The sequence below is a fragment of the Pollicipes pollicipes genome, unplaced genomic scaffold (genome assembly GCF_011947565.3).
Source record: "Pollicipes pollicipes isolate AB1234 unplaced genomic scaffold, Ppol_2.1 Scaffold_3087;HRSCAF=3621_pilon_pilon_pilon, whole genome shotgun sequence".
NCBI lineage: Eukaryota > Metazoa > Arthropoda > Thecostraca > Pollicipedomorpha > Pollicipedidae > Pollicipes > Pollicipes pollicipes.
This window is the reverse complement of record NW_023596225.1, coordinates 431,834-449,265: the sequence shown is the minus strand read 5'-3', so window position 1 is coordinate 449,265 and position 17,432 is coordinate 431,834. Positions and strand designations below refer to the sequence as shown.

Here is a 17,432-nt window from a genome sequence, read left to right as displayed (position 1 = left end):
ACAAAAGCGCGACAAGCCAGACCGCCACAGGCTGTGCCCAACACCTGGGTCCGTGAGCCTGACGCAGTCCAGACGCGCTGGCGACCTCTCCCTCTTCTTGGCTGGGACTCTGCCCGCAGCAGCCGACTGTGAGCGGAAATACCTGCTTCCGAGCCATTCTCGCGCGGGACGAACCTGTCCCGAGGGAATACCGCGCTGCTGCGGGCAATAACTGCCACAATTCTGCTGCTGTAGTGTGTTTCAAGCATCTTGATCGCTTGCGTACCAATTCGATATGCTCCAAACAAACGACTACCGTCGTTGGTCTCTGCCAAGCGCGCGCTTTTTATGCCTAAATGGATTCAAACCGATCTTCATGGAAGGGAAGTAAACTGATGTAGTTTGGTAAGCCCACGGGCACCTGTATGTGAATAATGAACGGGTTGGTTTGGGAATATATACTGGGAAAATTACGGATATGGATGCGTGTATGGGAAGCATTTATACAACATTGTTAAAATGCTTCAAAAGATGTTTCACGATGATGCCGTTCTCGTTTATTTTAGTCATAACTAGCTCCATCCACGCTACTTCTGTAAATAGCAACACAAAATGGTCTGTTTGGGTGTAAACTGTCCTTAAACTATTCCAAAATTTGGAGCCAAAATGCCCCCCCCCCCAAAAAAAAACCCGAACCGGTGATATAAGAAGTAGTTTATGCGGTGAAAGAAGGGGGACATAAATAATTATGTGTTCATTTTGTTAGCTAGTGGTAACAAAGCTGGTGGTAACAAAGTTGATGGCGGTGATCAGGTGAGCCTGAAGAACAACAGCTGCTACCTATCAAACTTATTACTACCCAAAGGTCATCTTCATAAATTGAAGTCTGGAGAAAAAAATATGTTATGTGCTCCCTCCCCATTTCGAGCTGGGTGGGCCCCCCATAGGGATTTCTTAAAAACCTTTTGTGGGACGCCAGCGAACATTGCGCAAACCCATGCCACATTTCCTGTCGAAGCATAACAGATCAAAACACAGACAAACTCGAAACTAAAGTTACGGACAAAAAACGTTTTGTTGGAGGTTTGGATTAATGGCCGAGAAATTCAGAGGGTATGCTGTTTCATCTCCCTGCTCTGCCTGTACATGTTGGTTTATATTTTTCTTCCCAAAGACAACTTACCGTGCGTTCTTTTTACATCAAAAAATGTGTTGTGAGTGCTCCAAAGGTAAAAGATAGGTCACGTGATGTTATGTTGCCAGCTAATGATTTAAAAATTCACATAAGCAAATGATTTCAAATGGCCGAAAGATGCAGTGAATCATTGCGAGTCTAATACTGTTTGTACACCGTTTGGGTTATTCCTCACTGAGTCCTACAAAGAGACCTGCAAAGACGCCCTTACTTGGTGACCACTCAAAATGTCCGATGCCTTGCCTCCTTGGCCGTTGCTGCAGTCTGTTCAAAGATTTACTTGTTAAATTCTGGCATCAGAAATTCCTCAAAAGTATTTTCATCAACATATGAAATGTAGGAAGCTAGCCATTGTCAATTATCATGGGTTACCTAGCTGCTTTATTTATCAGCCACACGCAAAGCACCGCCATATGTACACACTCTTCAGTCAGAAACTTTGAACTACCCTTACCTTTGGTTTAAGCCAAGCTTAACGAAAACTTCACCGCCTCACACCGAGGAGAGGCTATCCTCGTCCCCGCTGGTGGCCACGGAGGGTGGAGGGGTGAACGGACTCCGCGACCTCCGCCCCTCCTCCCTATCCGAGTCCGAATCGGTCGGCGACGGCTGATCACTCGAACTCCAGCTTAGAAACTGGAAATAGGAAACAGCATGACGTCAGAGAAACTGATGCTCAACAGCATCAACCGCACAGAAGCAGGTGAAGTTAGCAAGTAGGCATTGCTACTGTTGCAAGTCTCGTGCGGGAATAAATGGGGCAATGGACCGTGCAATTTATAGAACCATACTTCGTGGCGCACCAATACCGTTAAAAGCAGCACTGAGCCAGCATCATGCCGTACTAGCATTGCTCATTCAGCTGTAGGCAATGCTAGCAGTCCAGAGACCAGATTTTAGACACAGGGTCACGTAAGAAATTGTCGTTTTTAATCGCAACACATAATTTTGTCCCTCCGCTCCCAGCGGCCCCGCTGTTACATAGCTTTGGCAGAGGTCTCCGCTGGTGCAACCCTCCCAGCTTTGTTTAAGAAATCAACTGCAGTGCTTTGCAAGGATGGGTTTTGTGTTCAGAACACCCAAATAACTAGCTACAATAACTGAGTCATAAGCACAACTAGTAACAGAGCTTAGATAACTAAAGATAACTTTCTTCGCATTTCCAACTAAATGTACATATTAATAATTCACCTATTGAGGACAAAAAAGAGATTAAATACCTTGGTGCAATCATTGACAAATCTCTTAAATTTACAAGCCACACTAATGGTGCTGCAAGCACAGTAAGTAGAAATATTGGAATAATAAGTAGGGTTATGTACTTAATTGATAAAACAACGTCACATCTAATCTATCACACTTTGATTCTACCTTATTTAAATTACTGCTGCTTGATTTGGGGTATAAATTATGCTTCTCAACTAGTTCGGTTAGTAATTTTGCAAAAAAGGGCTGTGCGTCTTATAGAAAATGTGTATCCTCCACAAGGCTCAGAGCCGATCTTTAAACGATACAAAATTTTGAAACTATCGGACATTGCTAAATCCCAAATGCAACTGGTGATGCACAAAATTTAAACTTCACAGCTCCCTGCATCATTCGATTTAATTTACAATCTCTACGAATCCAATGACATGGATATGAGGCGAGCAAAACATTTAGATCAACCTTTCTCTAATCGTAATTATAGACTATTTACAGCATCTTGCCTTGGCCCTAAGCTGTGGAACGACATTATGGTTTCATACTTTCCAAGAATAGCTGATATCCCCGCATCAAAATCCATCGTTAAGAACATCATCCGGAAGCATTTCGTGAATACATATTACTGTAACGAACATATATGAAGACATTGCAATCCTTTGTGCTGTACATATCCAACGCATTTCATATTTGACCTCCTTCATGTTTCATAATAAATTTATGATATAAAGTCATGCACATATACCCAAATTCACGGCGCTGGCTCCGGGAGTTCTCCCAGCAACAAGCTTTGCTTAGCTAGGTGGACTCCCTGGACATCCAGCTCAAAACCCAGCACAAAAATGACCAGGTAATTGCCCCCTCCGACTTGTGCGACCGTATAGCCCTTACTAACACGGTGAATTGAGTGGTTGTAGATTATTGGGCTGTTATAGCGGGCTGTCATTAGCTGACTTTGGCTGATGACTTCTTTAAGCCTTCTCATCTATGATTTTTCCCTACCTATCACATAACACAATTCCTTCGGGTCTGCTCCACCTCTTCGCCTGCTTTTTTACGTTTGTTTCATCTTCCCAGCTGGGAGTGCCGCGACTTGATTTTATGTTTTCTGGTGTTAACGTACGGTTTACTGCGTCACTGAGATTGAGGGAGGGGCACTCCTGGTTACCTGTTCTTGGGTAACGGCGTAGAAAAAAAGCTTGACATTCTTTGAGCACACCATCCCTACTATCCCTGAGCCAAACACTCGAAGCAAACCGATCCATTTCAGCGAAAATATTGTATGCGTTCTATGTAGGTCTTCCCAGACATGGGTACAAGGTTTTGTGTGTCGTAAAGCACCTCGACGCAGCCGTCCGGACCACGCTGAACCGGTTTGGTCTGTTGCCACCATGTCTTTCATCGTCAGCTGGGCAAAACGTTCAACTGCCCCAGGATTCTTACGCAGTATCTCTGGAATCCGAGCCCAGCAACCTACCGCCAAGCCACGGGATCACGGCGACTCGGCGCATCATACAGCAAACAGTGGGCCACTGCTGCTATTCCAGATTTAAAAGGCATTGAAGTGAATATGACAACATTGAGGCGGTCCATAGCTCTTTCCAGATCAAAGCAATGTGTCGTGCGCAGACTCAGTTTTAATTATTAAATCCAGGTAGGGCCTAATCCGCCAGGAATGTTGGCATACTTTGTATATATCGTGATTGGTAGAAAACCTCTGTCCGCCGGCGGCCGCAAGCATTAGCAGTCGACTCTTTCTAAGGATGCAATAGGTGATTTTGATTAAGTGTCTCCCGATTGAGGCGCTGACTGTAGGCAGGAGCTCTTTACATAAAATGAGCTGGGGGACAGTGAAAAATAACGAATTTTACCGAAAAATATAACAATATAGCTTATGCCCGGATGCCACCCACTTTTTTGTGCCCAAAATCCAGCAAAAGCCATTATTCAGTATAAAATCAAGTTGTGTTTATGAAACAACAGCCGGAGCCAGGAACCAGCGTCCGTTGTTTGTAAAAGCCTATGGAAACCAGGAACTAGGTGTTCGTGCTAACAGAAGGTGGAGTGAGAGCCAGGAAACTGTCTCCGCTTCTTTCCATAAAAAAGAATCCAGGAACCGAAAACTTATGCTTACCAAATGACCGGTGGATTCAGTGTCAAGTTTTCATAAAGGGCGGGGTGGGAATCAGGGAACAACATTGAGAAGCAGGCACACGACCGTCTGACAATTTTGCGATGTCCGCAACAAAACGCCACTGACCGAAACGGTGTCTCCATCCTGCTCACAGCATAGAGCCGGACACCCAGTCCCCTCACCACGCGAGCGCATTACAAACCCAACCAGCGTGATCACAGATGTACTAGCCGACACAGACACCGAACCAGACCAATTGTCCTACGTCAGCGGATGTAATTCGGACCGACAGACCCGGGAGTCGCCGTGTCGTTTAGGTTAGCTGCTCTGGCACTGAGAGCGCCCGCGTCAACAAGATGTGCGGTTGGCGTACTCTAAGGAGAAATAAATAGTCAGCGGGGGTTCGCTGAGACAGGAGCCGGCCACCCAGACGCGTGACATCATGCCGACCGTGTTGGGGCAGCCAGACGCCGTGAACGCATCCGCCCGGTGATGTCATCGATTTCGGCCGCACTCCGCAGGTTCCGCAGAAAACACAGGGAATATGCACAACCTGCATTAAATGCAACCACAAGATAGCTCAAGTGCCGAAGGTCAGCTCAAGGTCACTCACCGATCGCCTGAGGGGGAAGTCCCGTCCAATGCGTGGTGTGCCCGGCGGCCGCTTCCTCAGCACGAAGCTGTAGTCGTTGCTGGAGGCCCACTCTTGCTGTATGAGCAGCGGACGGTCGTCCGGATGCAGCTTGCGCTCGAAGGCGACAGGCGCACAAACCTGAAAGATACCAAGCACACCTCACCTTTGCATGATACCTTCAAAAGAGGCGATGCTTTCACCGGCCCAATCCGCTAAGGAAATATGCAGCGCTCCGACGAAATGTCGCCACCGCTGTCGTTACATAGAAACGTCAGTGGTTATGATGCTAATGATGCCATCGGTAAACAGCCATCTATTAGCTCTCATAAGGACGGCTGTAGACTAAACCAACGAACCGTTTGTGTACTATACACATACACACTGTGTACCTCGTAAATGCTGAAGACGTTGACGCCCTCGGAGGAGTTGTAGCAGTTAAGCAGCAGCTGAATCATCTGGTCCACTGTTGTCCTCTCCGAAACCAGCAGGCTCTTGTACTTCGACTGTGGCACACGGCAAACATCAGCCATTGCATGATGAGGTATGGAGGAAGGTGTCATATGCTTTGATCCCTTCACGAATCTTGAAGGGGTTGTCCCATCTTTGTTGCATGTTTGAAAAACATATTCTAGTGAGATTTAAGGAACAGGTACGTCCAGTAATGGCACTGGGTAGTGCGACTGCAGCACCATTAAACATAATCAAGCCAACAGGTCATCCCAATCAGGCCAGGTCATCAGATGGTCCCATCAGTTCAGATCATCAAGTCTTCTCCATCAGGTCAGGTCACCAGGTCGTCCCATCAGTTCAAATAATCAGGTCCTCCCCATCAGGTCAGATCATCCGGTCGCCCTCATCATTTCAGGTCATCTGGTCGTCCTCATCAGGTCAGGTCATAAGATCGTTTCTAATGCTGCAGCGCCGGTGCGAGCTCACCTCAGCCAGGAGCACGCTGTCGAACACCTTTACAAGGCCGCCGGCACACGTGCGCAGCGTGAATCTGTAACACCAGCACCGCTGTGTGAATTCTGGGCAACATCCAGCATTGAACTTACGCCAGTGCATGGAAAGGAGCAAACTAAAAGTCCCGTTTGCCCTCACCCCTACCCCCACCCCCATCCCTCTGCCATCTCCACCGAGGTCGCTATCGTGCCGGGCCGAACAGAGCGTAAGGCGGGCCCTCGGCGCTCAACGCTCCACTCAGATCGAGCTGCACTATTGTGCCGGGCCGAACAGAGCGTAAGGCGGGCCCTCGGTGCTCAGTTCCACTCAGATCGAGCCGCACTATTGTGTCGGGCCGAACAGAGCGTAAGGCTCAGTCCTCGGTGCTCAGTTCCACTCAGATCGAGCCGCACTATTGTGCCGGGCCGGACAGTGCGTAAGGCGGGCCCTCGGTGCTCAGTTCCACTCAGATCGAGCCGCACTATTGTGCCGGGCCGGACAGAGTGTAAGGCGGACCCTCGGTGCTCAGTTCCACTCAGATCGAGCCGCACTATTGTGCCGGGCCGGACAGAGCGTAAGGCGGGCCCTCGGTGCTCAGTTCCACTCAGATCGAGCCACACTATTGTGTCGGGCCGGACAGAGCGTAAGGCGGACCCTCGGTGCTCAGTTCCACTCAGATCGAGCTGCACTATTGTGCCGGGCCGGACAGAGCGTAAGGCGGACCCTCGGCGCTCAACGCTCCACTCAGATCGAGCTCCACTCAGAGCGCTCAGGTCCACTCAGATCGAGCCGCACATACGCCGTTGCTTGTCGATGACTTGGGCCCCTTGCTGTAGCTGTTAGAAAGGCGAGTTCAGCACGGCATGTGTATTACTTCTGCGATCCGCTGCTGTACAACATGTCACGAGTGAGCTCGCGATTAGTGTTAACGGCATCCCGACTGCCGAGGTCATTCTGCATCCAGGGCCACGAGTGATGTGGAGTGGTGGACGACGCAGCGGCCACGAGTGATGTGGAGTGGTGGACGGCGCAGCGGCCACGAGTGATGTGGAGTGGTGGACGACGCAGCGGCCACGAGTGATGTGGAGTGGTGGACGACGCAGCGGCCACGAGTGATGTGGAGTGGTGGACGACGCAGCGGCCACGAGTGATGTGGAGTGGTGGACGGCGCAGCGGCCACGAGTGATGTGGAGTGGTGGACGACGCAGCGGCCACTAGTGATGTGGAGTGGTGGACGAGGTAGCGGTGCGGCCCACTCTGCAGCAGCGCTGCAGCCACGCAGCCATCGCAGGATGCGGGATGACAACAGGATGTGTGGGACCGGTCGGAGACGAAAAAGCAGTACCAGTGCCTGGCTTGGGCATTGACACGAAGTCATCAGAAAGCAACAAGATGGTGGTACCCTCTAGATGCCAATTTACCCCTTTAGTCCTGATTTGTCGCCTCCCCCCAGCTCGGACATGGTGCATTCATGGTAATAACGACATACATATTTGAAAGAGCCACGCACGCTTCATTGTGTCCCAGCTGTGATAACGGTTGGGACATAGCACCACGCCGCTTGGTGTTGACTTTAAAAGCTTTACTTAAGGCGTTGCAGCCACTCGGTGCTTACCTGGAGTCGGCACGCGGGTAGCAGGCCTGCAGCTGGGCTGGACATGAGTCGTCATCCAGCACCAGGATCGTCCGCACAGAAGCCCCTGTCAATAACGCAGCCGCTGAGTCCCCGCTGTCGTGATTGGGGCATGCTCCATTTCCCGGTGTCCGTGGTAGTTGGCGGTATGAACTGTACAAAGCGCTATAATCATTTTACCGGGGAGCAGGCAGGTCACACCCTCGGTTACATGATTACGGCCGAAGTAGTCCGGTACCGCACAGCCAAGAACTGACAAACTGTTCGCCATTCTTTGCCGCTCTGACCTCCTCTTCGACCTCATATGACCTGCGCCGTTGTCTTTCACTGACAGCAGTGATTCGGGGCACCTTTGGCCATGTGTGAGGTAGCTAACTGGCGGTGGTACCACACCACCGGATGGTTCTCCCACCTCACACCTCCGGAGCCAAAGCGTGAGCACGGCGGGAGAGGCAGCAGGGCCAGCACCAATTCAGGATCGCAATAATAAGAAGAACAGTAGAGGTAGAGGAGCGAGCGTATTAACCCTATTCGGGTCCAAGCAGAATTGCACTTAAGGTGTGTTTGGTGCACCACTTTAAGCAGCGCTCGTCCGGTCCTGAAGAGCACACAAAACAGTGCTGCCACCAGGGAGATTACAGAAAAGTCATCTACCTGTTCTCTAATCTATTCTTAATACACCACTCATCAGAGAGAATCGCAAAATTGCACCACAAATTGTGCGATATATGAATCGTACCGAACCGTCAAATGTGCCTGAAGTTCAATATCGCCTCCTGTTTATTTCGGTCATTCGCGAGCAAGCCAACTTGAAGTAGTCCAGCAGTACAAGCAGTTTTGAGATCGCATGCTAACATTGTTCAAATATAAAAACGATATGACTTCTAGCTTTACTTCAAAGTCAACCTGAAGCTACGATCTGCTCTGACTTCCCTTATCTTGATTTGCTCATCGTCGCTCGTGTGATGACAGGAAGTGATGTCAAATCGAACCGCATCCAGGGAAATAAATCAAGCTGCTTAGTTCTACCCCAGACATTCCTGTGGCTGCGTCCGTCTCCAGTCGTTCGTGACAGGGTCCCACATCAGTCTGAGCTAGCCATTTCTTGTCACTTATGTGTGTAATCATTGTCTTGGCCTTAATTAGTACCTGTCTGCGCGGGGATGAAAAATAACGCTTAAGCCTGAGAGTCAAGTTGTGTAGAGATGTTCTCTGGCTATTGGCAGGCCAGGTCGATGAAAGCTTTCCACTTTCGTGACTACACCTTCGTCAGATGTTACTCCAAAAACTGCTGTTGGTACATTCGCCAGGCATCCTATTACTACCAGGTTATTTCTGTTCTTAATATCGTTTCAGAAGTTGTTCACGAACTCACATTGCAAAAGAAAACACGACATCGGTGACGATGCTATGCCATAGGTACGCCATACTGCGCTTCCAGAGTGATTACACTGCGATCGTGAGGGATCCACAGTCCCCGGTCTGCTCGCGTTCTAAACGCCGCAGGAGGCCCTCGCATGCCAAAATGCGAGGCCCGGCCCGTGTGCTGAAGCCCCTGCGGCCGGTGTGCCGCATGGCTCGCAGCTCGAAGCCACGTAGGCCCCCGGTGCCTGATCCGCTCCGTGTGGCGACAGAGGGTGTCGGGACTGACCGCAGCACACACCCGGCCCAGGCGTCGGTGACCGGCTTCGTGGTGTCGTGAAGACCCACACAGAGAGGCCGGCTGGCTGCAGCGGTGGCGACGCTGTGGGGCCTCTGGTTGTGTCCGGACCACATGACAAGGACGCAGACGCGCAGTCTTGTAAGGGCAAGAGACGTTCGGAAAAGGGGGCTTCGTCTGGCAGCGAGGTGGTTCAGACTTTGAAAAGTGAGGATGCATGTGCTCTGTTTGCATGGTCTTTCGCTTAATTTGTTACACCAAGCAAGGAAGTGATAGGAAACAGTGAGTGGACATCGAACGTAAGTGTCGAGGATGCGTGTAAAACACATCTGAAAAACCTGCCACATAGATATGCATTGCACACCATAACAGGGTTTCTGCCATCTTTGTGTCGGTGAGATCGGGTCGAACATGAAAGCTTCCTAAACGCGGCGCTCTTATAATGCGTCAGCGTTTGTCTGGCGCCCCATAGTGACACATCGGGCCGATTTCGTGTGTCGCATGCGGTGGGTGGGAAAGCCGGCAGCTGTATTGACAGGCCCTGCAACGCCAGAACTGATACACCGGCACACGAACATCGGACCAGATAACAGATGTCGCAGCCCAACCCAAGAGCAGACCCGATGCCCCGGAAGGCCTCACTTCCGGCGCCAGCTGACAGCGCCAGGTCAGCTGAGGAGCCGGACGAGCCGACGCTCTTGTGGCGACCTCGACTGACCTGTGCTCCTGGTGGCCACCTCCATGGTGAGGAAGAACAGGTTAGGGTCGCGGTGCTTCATGCGGTACTTGTTGAGCAGCTGGTCCACCACGTCCCGGCACGTGGTCGTGTACTTGACACACATGGTCTTGTACTCGAGATCAGGCCGTAGGCAGCGCGTGTACACCTTTACCGTCGTCTTAAAACAGAAACAACATGTTATGCTTTAAACAACTAAGCCGCCTTGTGCAGTGTAACACATACCAGCCGATATTGGACGCGACAAAAACCATTCGTGATGCAGATGATTTAGCAACTGTGTAGATCAAAGCTAATGGCTTTGGTAGCCCACCCAATGCGTTTGCCTATGTTTTGAGAAGTCAGTCCTTATGGGAATTTATTCAACAAGCCTGGACCATTTATGTCGCATTGGTACGCTGATTCCCAATGGCACTGCTTGACAGTTCGCGGTCTGAGTTTGGCCAGATCTGATTCTTTAATCGACAAGGTTGATGAATCTACATTGATATGGGTTTGGAAATGGTAAGTAAATTTTTGCAAAGCATGCAAGTGTTTCCGTTGAATCTCAGTTACAGTGAGCGAAAAGATACTGCTGAGCAGTTTTCATAGCTTCATATATCCTTCTGTTTAGGCCATAGAGCGTTGAACTCGCGATCCGGCTCGGGAAATATAGCACCTCCAGGTTGATTACTGGCACAGCCACCGCTCGTCCAGCGCCGAGACGATTACTGGCACAGCCACCGCTCGTCCAGCGCCGAGACGATTACTGGCACAGCCACCGCTCGGGCAGCGCCGAGGCGATTACTGGCACAGCCACCGCTCGGGCAGCGCCGAGACGATTACTGGCACAGCCACCGCTCGTCCAGCGCCGAGACTCGCTTGTGATTTGTAGCTGGCACATTCACTAACGCCATGCAGTTGGCTTCATATCTATCTGCTCTGGTTATTGGCAGATAACATAAATACTTTAAAACGTCCAAAACGAGCAGGTCCATGGCTTACACCACGGAACGTGGTACCATCTGTTGACATCGACCCGCGTTCCTAGACAAGACCAGACTAGGACAAGATAGTAACACACATGTCAACAGAGGCATACGTCAACACAGAATGCGCACTAAGATTTTGAAACAGGAGCACTCCGGTCCAGACTGCTCGAATGACTCCCACAATGGAGCCGATAAATGAAGCGCTGTTGAGGCGTTACGAGTGCTGTGAATGACAATGTTTCCCCTACCCAAACAGTTTACTGGAGCCACCCTAAATGGCGCTCAAGAACACATCATGGAGCAATGCTCAGATTACTCCAGTGCGCCATCCCTGGTTTACGAGCACGGCTTTCTCACGGTGCCCTGCTCCCACGGTGCCGCCTTTCAATCGCCGGATCTACCCCACGCGGCCTCCCCTCCCAGGCCTCGTACCCCTTCCCCGGCTCAGGCTAGCGCGGCTCATGACGTACACACGCGACGAGAGGGGTAACCCAAAACCGCACGCCCGCACCCCGTGGTAAAAATCCTGCCCCAGCCTGCCGCTTTGCCCCGGTAAAAGTCGCCTGTGCGCGCAAAACACATGGTCTCCGGTCAGGAGAGCGATCGCCGCCCCGCCCCTCCCCTGCCCACCGCCGTCATTACCCACCCGGCCCCGGAGACGGACGCCAGTCTAGACGCCGACTACAGTAAGGTGAGCACCAAACAACGGCAGGCCATCAGTCGGCCGGACGACCGGCACGTCACGCCTCGGACCGCGCCCTCTTCACAGCCGGGCCCAACACCGGCGGGGTGAGGGCGTGCCCAGTAGGTCCGGGCCGCGGAGTGGGCGCTCCAGACCCGCTACAGCGGGAGGTGCCGCTCCCGCCCTCCTGCGGCCTGTTGACATTGCTCTCTTTAGCGTCACGAGTGGTTATGCCGACTTCCACGACGAGCGGCGCGGCTCGCGCGAACGGCTGACACCGGGAGACCGCCTGCGACCACCCAGCGCCGGCCGGCCTGCGCGTCGCCGCCCCAGGTGCGCCAGGTACGCCCCCTGGCGCCATCCGAGCCGGGCAGGCGCCGGGTCGCTGCTCTGCGTCTGACGCCGTTCCCCTGGCCACCGCCACCCACGTGTAGTGGCGACGCCCCCCCCCCCCCCCCCACCTCAGGCCGGTGCGGCACCGGACCGCCACGCTGAGCGTCAGCCAGCACGGCAGTTTATTCCCGAACCATTGTTAGCAGAGGTCTGAATGTCGCGGCTCAGGTGACAAAGACGGCGCACCTTTCTCAGACGCGGACACAGAAACGCATTGAGTGGCGTCGGTTGTCAAGGAGTGCGGGCAGGCTTTCTTGTGAAGTTCGGCGTGATCAATAGTGACCGGACTACAATCCCCGGCTCTGGACCCCGGTCACGTTAGAAGCAGTTCACACTGGCCGCTGAATGGCCTGGTGATCGCGTCACTGACTCCTCTGTGGACGCGGGGCGCCACAAAATAATGGGCAGAAACAGAACCGAACCCAGCGCAGAAGAGAAATGATGAAACACTTCTTTTTGTTCACTGGCGAAGTCACCTCTGTATCCTAGAAGTAAGAATCCGCCAATGCATGGGTTTTTCTGCGCAATTTATTACAGATATTAGACCATTTTCCACTGTTACAGAAACGCCATGTGAACTTTGGCTGATGAGATAATGACCACGCAGTTGGCAGCACACGCTCACAGAGAATGAGTCAGACGCAACAGGCTATGGCAGAAAGACTAATTTAAGGGAATTTGGTCACAGGCATTACCAGACAGCTGGCCTGCCGACGACGTCAACTTATGGATGACCCTGGCCACCTCCAAATTATGTAAGCAAGCATGCAACAGAAGCACCTGGACATCGCATTAGCCCGGCTCTGTTTGACATATGAGCTGTAGTGCAGGTGAAATAAATTTGTCTAAACATAGCTGATGGGGGTAATAATTCTGGTCAGTCGGCAGCAGAAAGGGAGACGGCTGTGTTCGAGAAGCTAGCGTTAATATTCACTTTATTTGTCTCCTCGTCTTCTGCAGCACACGATCTGGCCCCGACCTCAGCTTTAACGTGCGCGTGGCCATTAAAGCGATTGTCCCACCTTTGGGGCCGATTTAAAAAACATACTCTTGAAAACTAGTGACCAGTTACGGCTATTAATAGACCTGGGCAGTGCCACTGCACCACCATCGAAAGTATAACAAGTAGATAAGTTTTAATTAGTCCCGAGCTCAAGTCACCCCCGTCAACGTCGCTGTCAAAGCAGTACATTTATTGTATTTTGGTAGTTCCAGAGTGCAGCCCTAGCCTTCGATAACCGCAGTTGATGAGACTACCATCACCATGACGACGGCAGAATAAGCTGAGTGCAATCGTTAGCTGTACCTCTTTTGAGTTGTTTTAACCACAACCTTGCGAGCCTGCGGGCTTCAAAATGACGCCTCTACTGGTATCAATGACGTCAGTACAAATAAAGGTTTGTGATTGGCACAGCGGGCGGCGAAGGCCATTTGCCGAGAAGCGCATTGGTGGAAGTTTTAACCAGCGCGTCACTATCGACCATATCATACATCTGCTTCTCAAAACCAAAGTGTGTTTCAAAAAGATCCACTGCCCTTAACGTTACAGGGAGAGAAATAAAACCCATACTGCAACGTTTCAGTGAATTGGCGGGATACCAGCCTTACGTTTGCAAACTTCGTTCCCTCAACAGATTATTTTCGTAGTTTTCGTAGCATTTTCTACACAAACATTTTCACGAATAAGTGTATTGCAAACATTACACAACGCACACGTTGGAGAAATCAATGCAAATGAAAAGTCTTGCTTTTATAATTGAACAAGGAATCGAACGTGATTTCTCCCGCCGGAGCGGCTACCTCCAACGGAAATCCTGGGCTATTCAGAAGGTTTTCGGGAAAGCTAGCATTGCGGATTATATCGGACGCGTTTTATCTAACAATAAGTAAAAAACACAGAAAGGGTGGCGTCCTCCCTTCAAACCAGTACTCACTGGATTCGTCACTGGTCTGGTCTGGGTCTGCTCAGGATCTGATCTGGGTTTTGCCTGTGCCTGGTCTGGATATAGTTTGAGTGTGACCTGGGTTTGGCTTAGGTCTGGTCTGGGTTTAGTCTAGGCTCAATCTGAGCTTGATCTGGGTTTGGTCTGGGTGTGGTTTGAGTCTGCTTTTGGTTTGGCCTAGATGTCCCGTCTTACCGTAGGCGTGGCCGATACACTGGTGCTGCCCGTGCCGCTCTGGGTCTGGTCTGGTCTGGGTCTGGGTCTGGGTCTGGGTCTGGGTCTGGGTCTGGGTCTGGGTCTGGTCTGAGTCTGGTCTGGGTCTGCTCTAGGTCTGGTCTGAGTCTGTTCGGGATCTGTTATAGATCTAATCTAGTCTGGTTCCGGATTTGGGTCTGGTCTGGATCTGCTATGGGTCTAAATCTAGTCTAGGTCTGGTTCGGTCCAGTTCTCCATCTTCCCGTGGGCGTGGCCGATACGCTGGTGCTGCCCGTGCTGCTCTGGGTCAGATCTGGGTCTGGTCCCGGTTTAGTCATCCGTCTTACCGTGGGCGTGGCCGGTACGCTGGTGCTGCCCGTGCTGCTCTGTGTCTCGTTCAGCGATGTGTAGGAGGAGGAGCGAGACGACAGAGCAGGCTCGTGCAGTGAGCTGAAGCTCATGGTGGAGTTGATGCTCAGAGTGTCCGCCTTCTGGCCAGACCGCATCAGCGAAGACCGCAGCGGGTTAATCTGCACGTGCTTCAGCATTGTCCTGTAACAACAGTGCTGCTCGCTTTCGATATCACGAGACAAAACCACACCTTAAGATATCAGAAGTCATGGTCTGGGTACTTAAGTTGGGTGTGTCACCGCTTTTAACCCAATACGATTACCATTGTATTAACAGAAACCAGTGTTCTCTGCCCGTCCAAAGGTCCATTTCCCTGTTGCCAGATGAGTGCTGAATAATGTGTCAATTGCGTGTTTATTTGCGGGCTTGAACGCCTCCCCACTGTTTCAAAACGACTCCACAGCGGCATGGAGATGGGTCATGACACGGTGCCCATCACTTCTGATGCTAACTGGCCTTAATGATCCGGACACGCGCCGGAGCGTTACGGCAGCCTCTCAAGGGCGGCACAGGTGAGATGCACGGGGCTCGGGCTGCGTCGATGGTACGGCCGGCCGACAGCTCTGACAATGAAGCCGCATGGTGGCCACCTCCAAAAACCGGGCTTGGCGTCATGCAAACGTTATCATTTACGATGTTTTCCACCTGTAAGATTACCCCAACGCGAACAGGCCGAGCAGTTACAGGTCATTGTGCGCGGTGTTGTCTTGAAAACAATGGTGACTGGAATGGCCAGTTGTCAGGTAGTGCCCACGCCAACCCTGGCCTAGATATGCAGTCCGTCTTACTGGCGTAGCGTAGCAATATCTTTGTTTCCTTGGACAAGTCTCACGCGTTTCCCATTCATCGCCGGGATCGGCGCCTGGGCGTGTTTCGCCAGCCGGCTGATGCAAGGCGGCGAACAATGACCGGATATCGACACTGCATCTGCTTTCACCAGTGGATATTTCGTCGACCTGTTGTTTCCTTGCAGAGGCAAAGCGAGCTTGAATGGCTGTCTTGATCTCTCAGTGCGCGGGCTCGTGTCTCACTCACTACGCTTGCACAATCGAACAACGCACGCCACTCGTTCGCTCACCTCGATCGCGGGCCGACCTGCCGCCGCGGTGCCCCGGCCGCTCGGAGTCCGAACCCTCAGCACGGACACCGGCGGTCCATGGCGTGAGGTGTGGCTTCAGCTCCCGTGCTGCCGTGCCGTGCCCACTCACACTCCCGACCGGCAACGAGGCCGACTAACACCCGGCCTGACGTGCCGCCGGGCTGAAGTAACCGGGTGCGCCGCGTGACGTCACAGTGGCACGGACCAATACCGGGCCGTGGTGAGACGGCAGGTGGATTAAATGGTCATTTTCGGAGGCGACGGCGACCGAGCTGTTAGAGCAACGGGCCGGTCACGCGTGGGAGTGCGTGGCGTGGTCGGGAAACGATGGATGATATCGAATTAGGATTATCCTGCGTCACCCCGCAGCCTCCATTTAGGGACAGTTTCAGGTACCGCTCTATCGGCTTGTTCGTCCGAACGATTTCGCATTTATACGAGCACGTAGCCAAGCAGAGAAGAGGGTGATGTACATTGAGCCTTTTATATGATGCATGTGAACATGCACTGCATTCAGCGCGGGGTTCAAGCCTGTTGCTTACGATAGCAGAAGACCAGGACGCTCAGATTGTCACAAACAGATCATGTAGATCAAATGATACGGAATTAGCAGAAATAAGTAAATACTTCTAGATCAGAAGCTGGAGGTTGTTGGTTCCAGGGCAACACCCCCACAGACATAGACTGATGCGCAGCTTATTTTTTTTAACTACACACCTTTCTAAAATACTGCTGTCCTCTCTGGGGACAGAGGTGTTCGGGCTGGTCTGCTGTCTTCTCTCAGGGTGCTCGGGCTGGTCCGCCGGCCAGCGTGATCAGTTCTCGGTGTCTCTGCGCCTCCACCTGTACCCTCGTGGCTCGGAGGGGGGGAGGGGGGGGGAACGCACGGTGCCCGGCGACGGCGGGCCCAGATGCCCCCACCGGCTGTGGCTGGTGGCGGCAGAGCTGGCGGCCGCGGCGTATGGTCTGCACAGTTGGGAGCCATCACCGCATCTGAATGGACACAGGAATGCTCTACCCAGGGCTGCTGTTTGCCCGGCGACCACGGCTCTCCGCGTTGTTGATATGGCGACAGGCATCACTACCGCAAGAGCGCTATGGATGATAAGTGATGTTTGCGCCCGGCTCATTATGTTTGGAGCAAAGCTATTAACCCTGGCCATTTTTGAGGATAACAAGCTTGCATGAACTGTGGGATCGCATGCATTTGACGTGTTCTTAGGCCCATGAGAAGGATTTGGAGCGGCCAACTGTGAGGATTTTGAGTACACATCGACATTGACTGCATCATCTAAGAAAAAAGGAAGGAAGAATGAAAGGAGGGAATGATGCGGTCAGCATCGCACATCCAACGATATTTCATAGGGACTTCATGCTTGGAAGTTACAATGTTCGACTGAAGCTTGCTCCAGACTTCCCATCCTCTGAATCCCTCAGCAGCTGAGCAGAGCATACGCCACACAGTCGTGCTTTCACTGCAGGACCCTGGGATTCCAAGGGTATTCCATCTGTATAAAGTGAATCATCGTAGCTGAGTGAAGTCGCAGGGATCGCTGAGAGCTCGACTGACGGCGGCACGGATCGCTGAGAGCTCGACTGACGGGGCGGCACAGTGTGAGCCA

At 52.0% G+C, this 17,432-nt stretch overlaps 1 protein-coding gene across 1 annotated transcript; it reads right to left on the bottom strand.

Moving 5' to 3' along the window:
- Window positions 1-1,522: 1,522 nt before the first annotated feature.
- On the bottom strand, window positions 1,523-15,873 carry LOC119090325 (uncharacterized). The gene is made up of 8 exons (XM_037213115.1): window positions 15,790-15,873; window positions 14,648-14,852; window positions 10,099-10,276; window positions 7,703-7,787; window positions 6,082-6,145; window positions 5,535-5,648; window positions 5,125-5,283; window positions 1,523-1,810 (listed from the first exon to the last, which is right to left on the bottom strand). Exons 2-8 carry the CDS (start codon window positions 14,846-14,848, stop codon window positions 1,667-1,669), a joined length of 945 nt encoding a protein of 314 aa, XP_037069010.1. The 5' UTR covers window positions 14,849-14,852; window positions 15,790-15,873; the 3' UTR covers window positions 1,523-1,666.
- Window positions 15,874-17,432: the final 1,559 nt, after the last annotated feature.

Coding starts and splice junctions, on each gene's coding strand:
- LOC119090325 (XM_037213115.1), bottom strand. CDS start 14,848: ATGCTGAAGCACGTGCAGATTAACCCGCTGCGGTCTTCGCTGATGCGG. Junction 7,788..10,098: donor GGTGGCCACCAGGAGCACAG/GTCAGTCGAGGT, acceptor CGTTATTGACAG/GGGCTTCTGTGCGGACGATC. Junction 5,284..5,534: donor ACGTCTTCAGCATTTACGAG/GTACACAGTGTG, acceptor GGTATCTTTCAG/GTTTGTGCGCCTGTCGCCTT.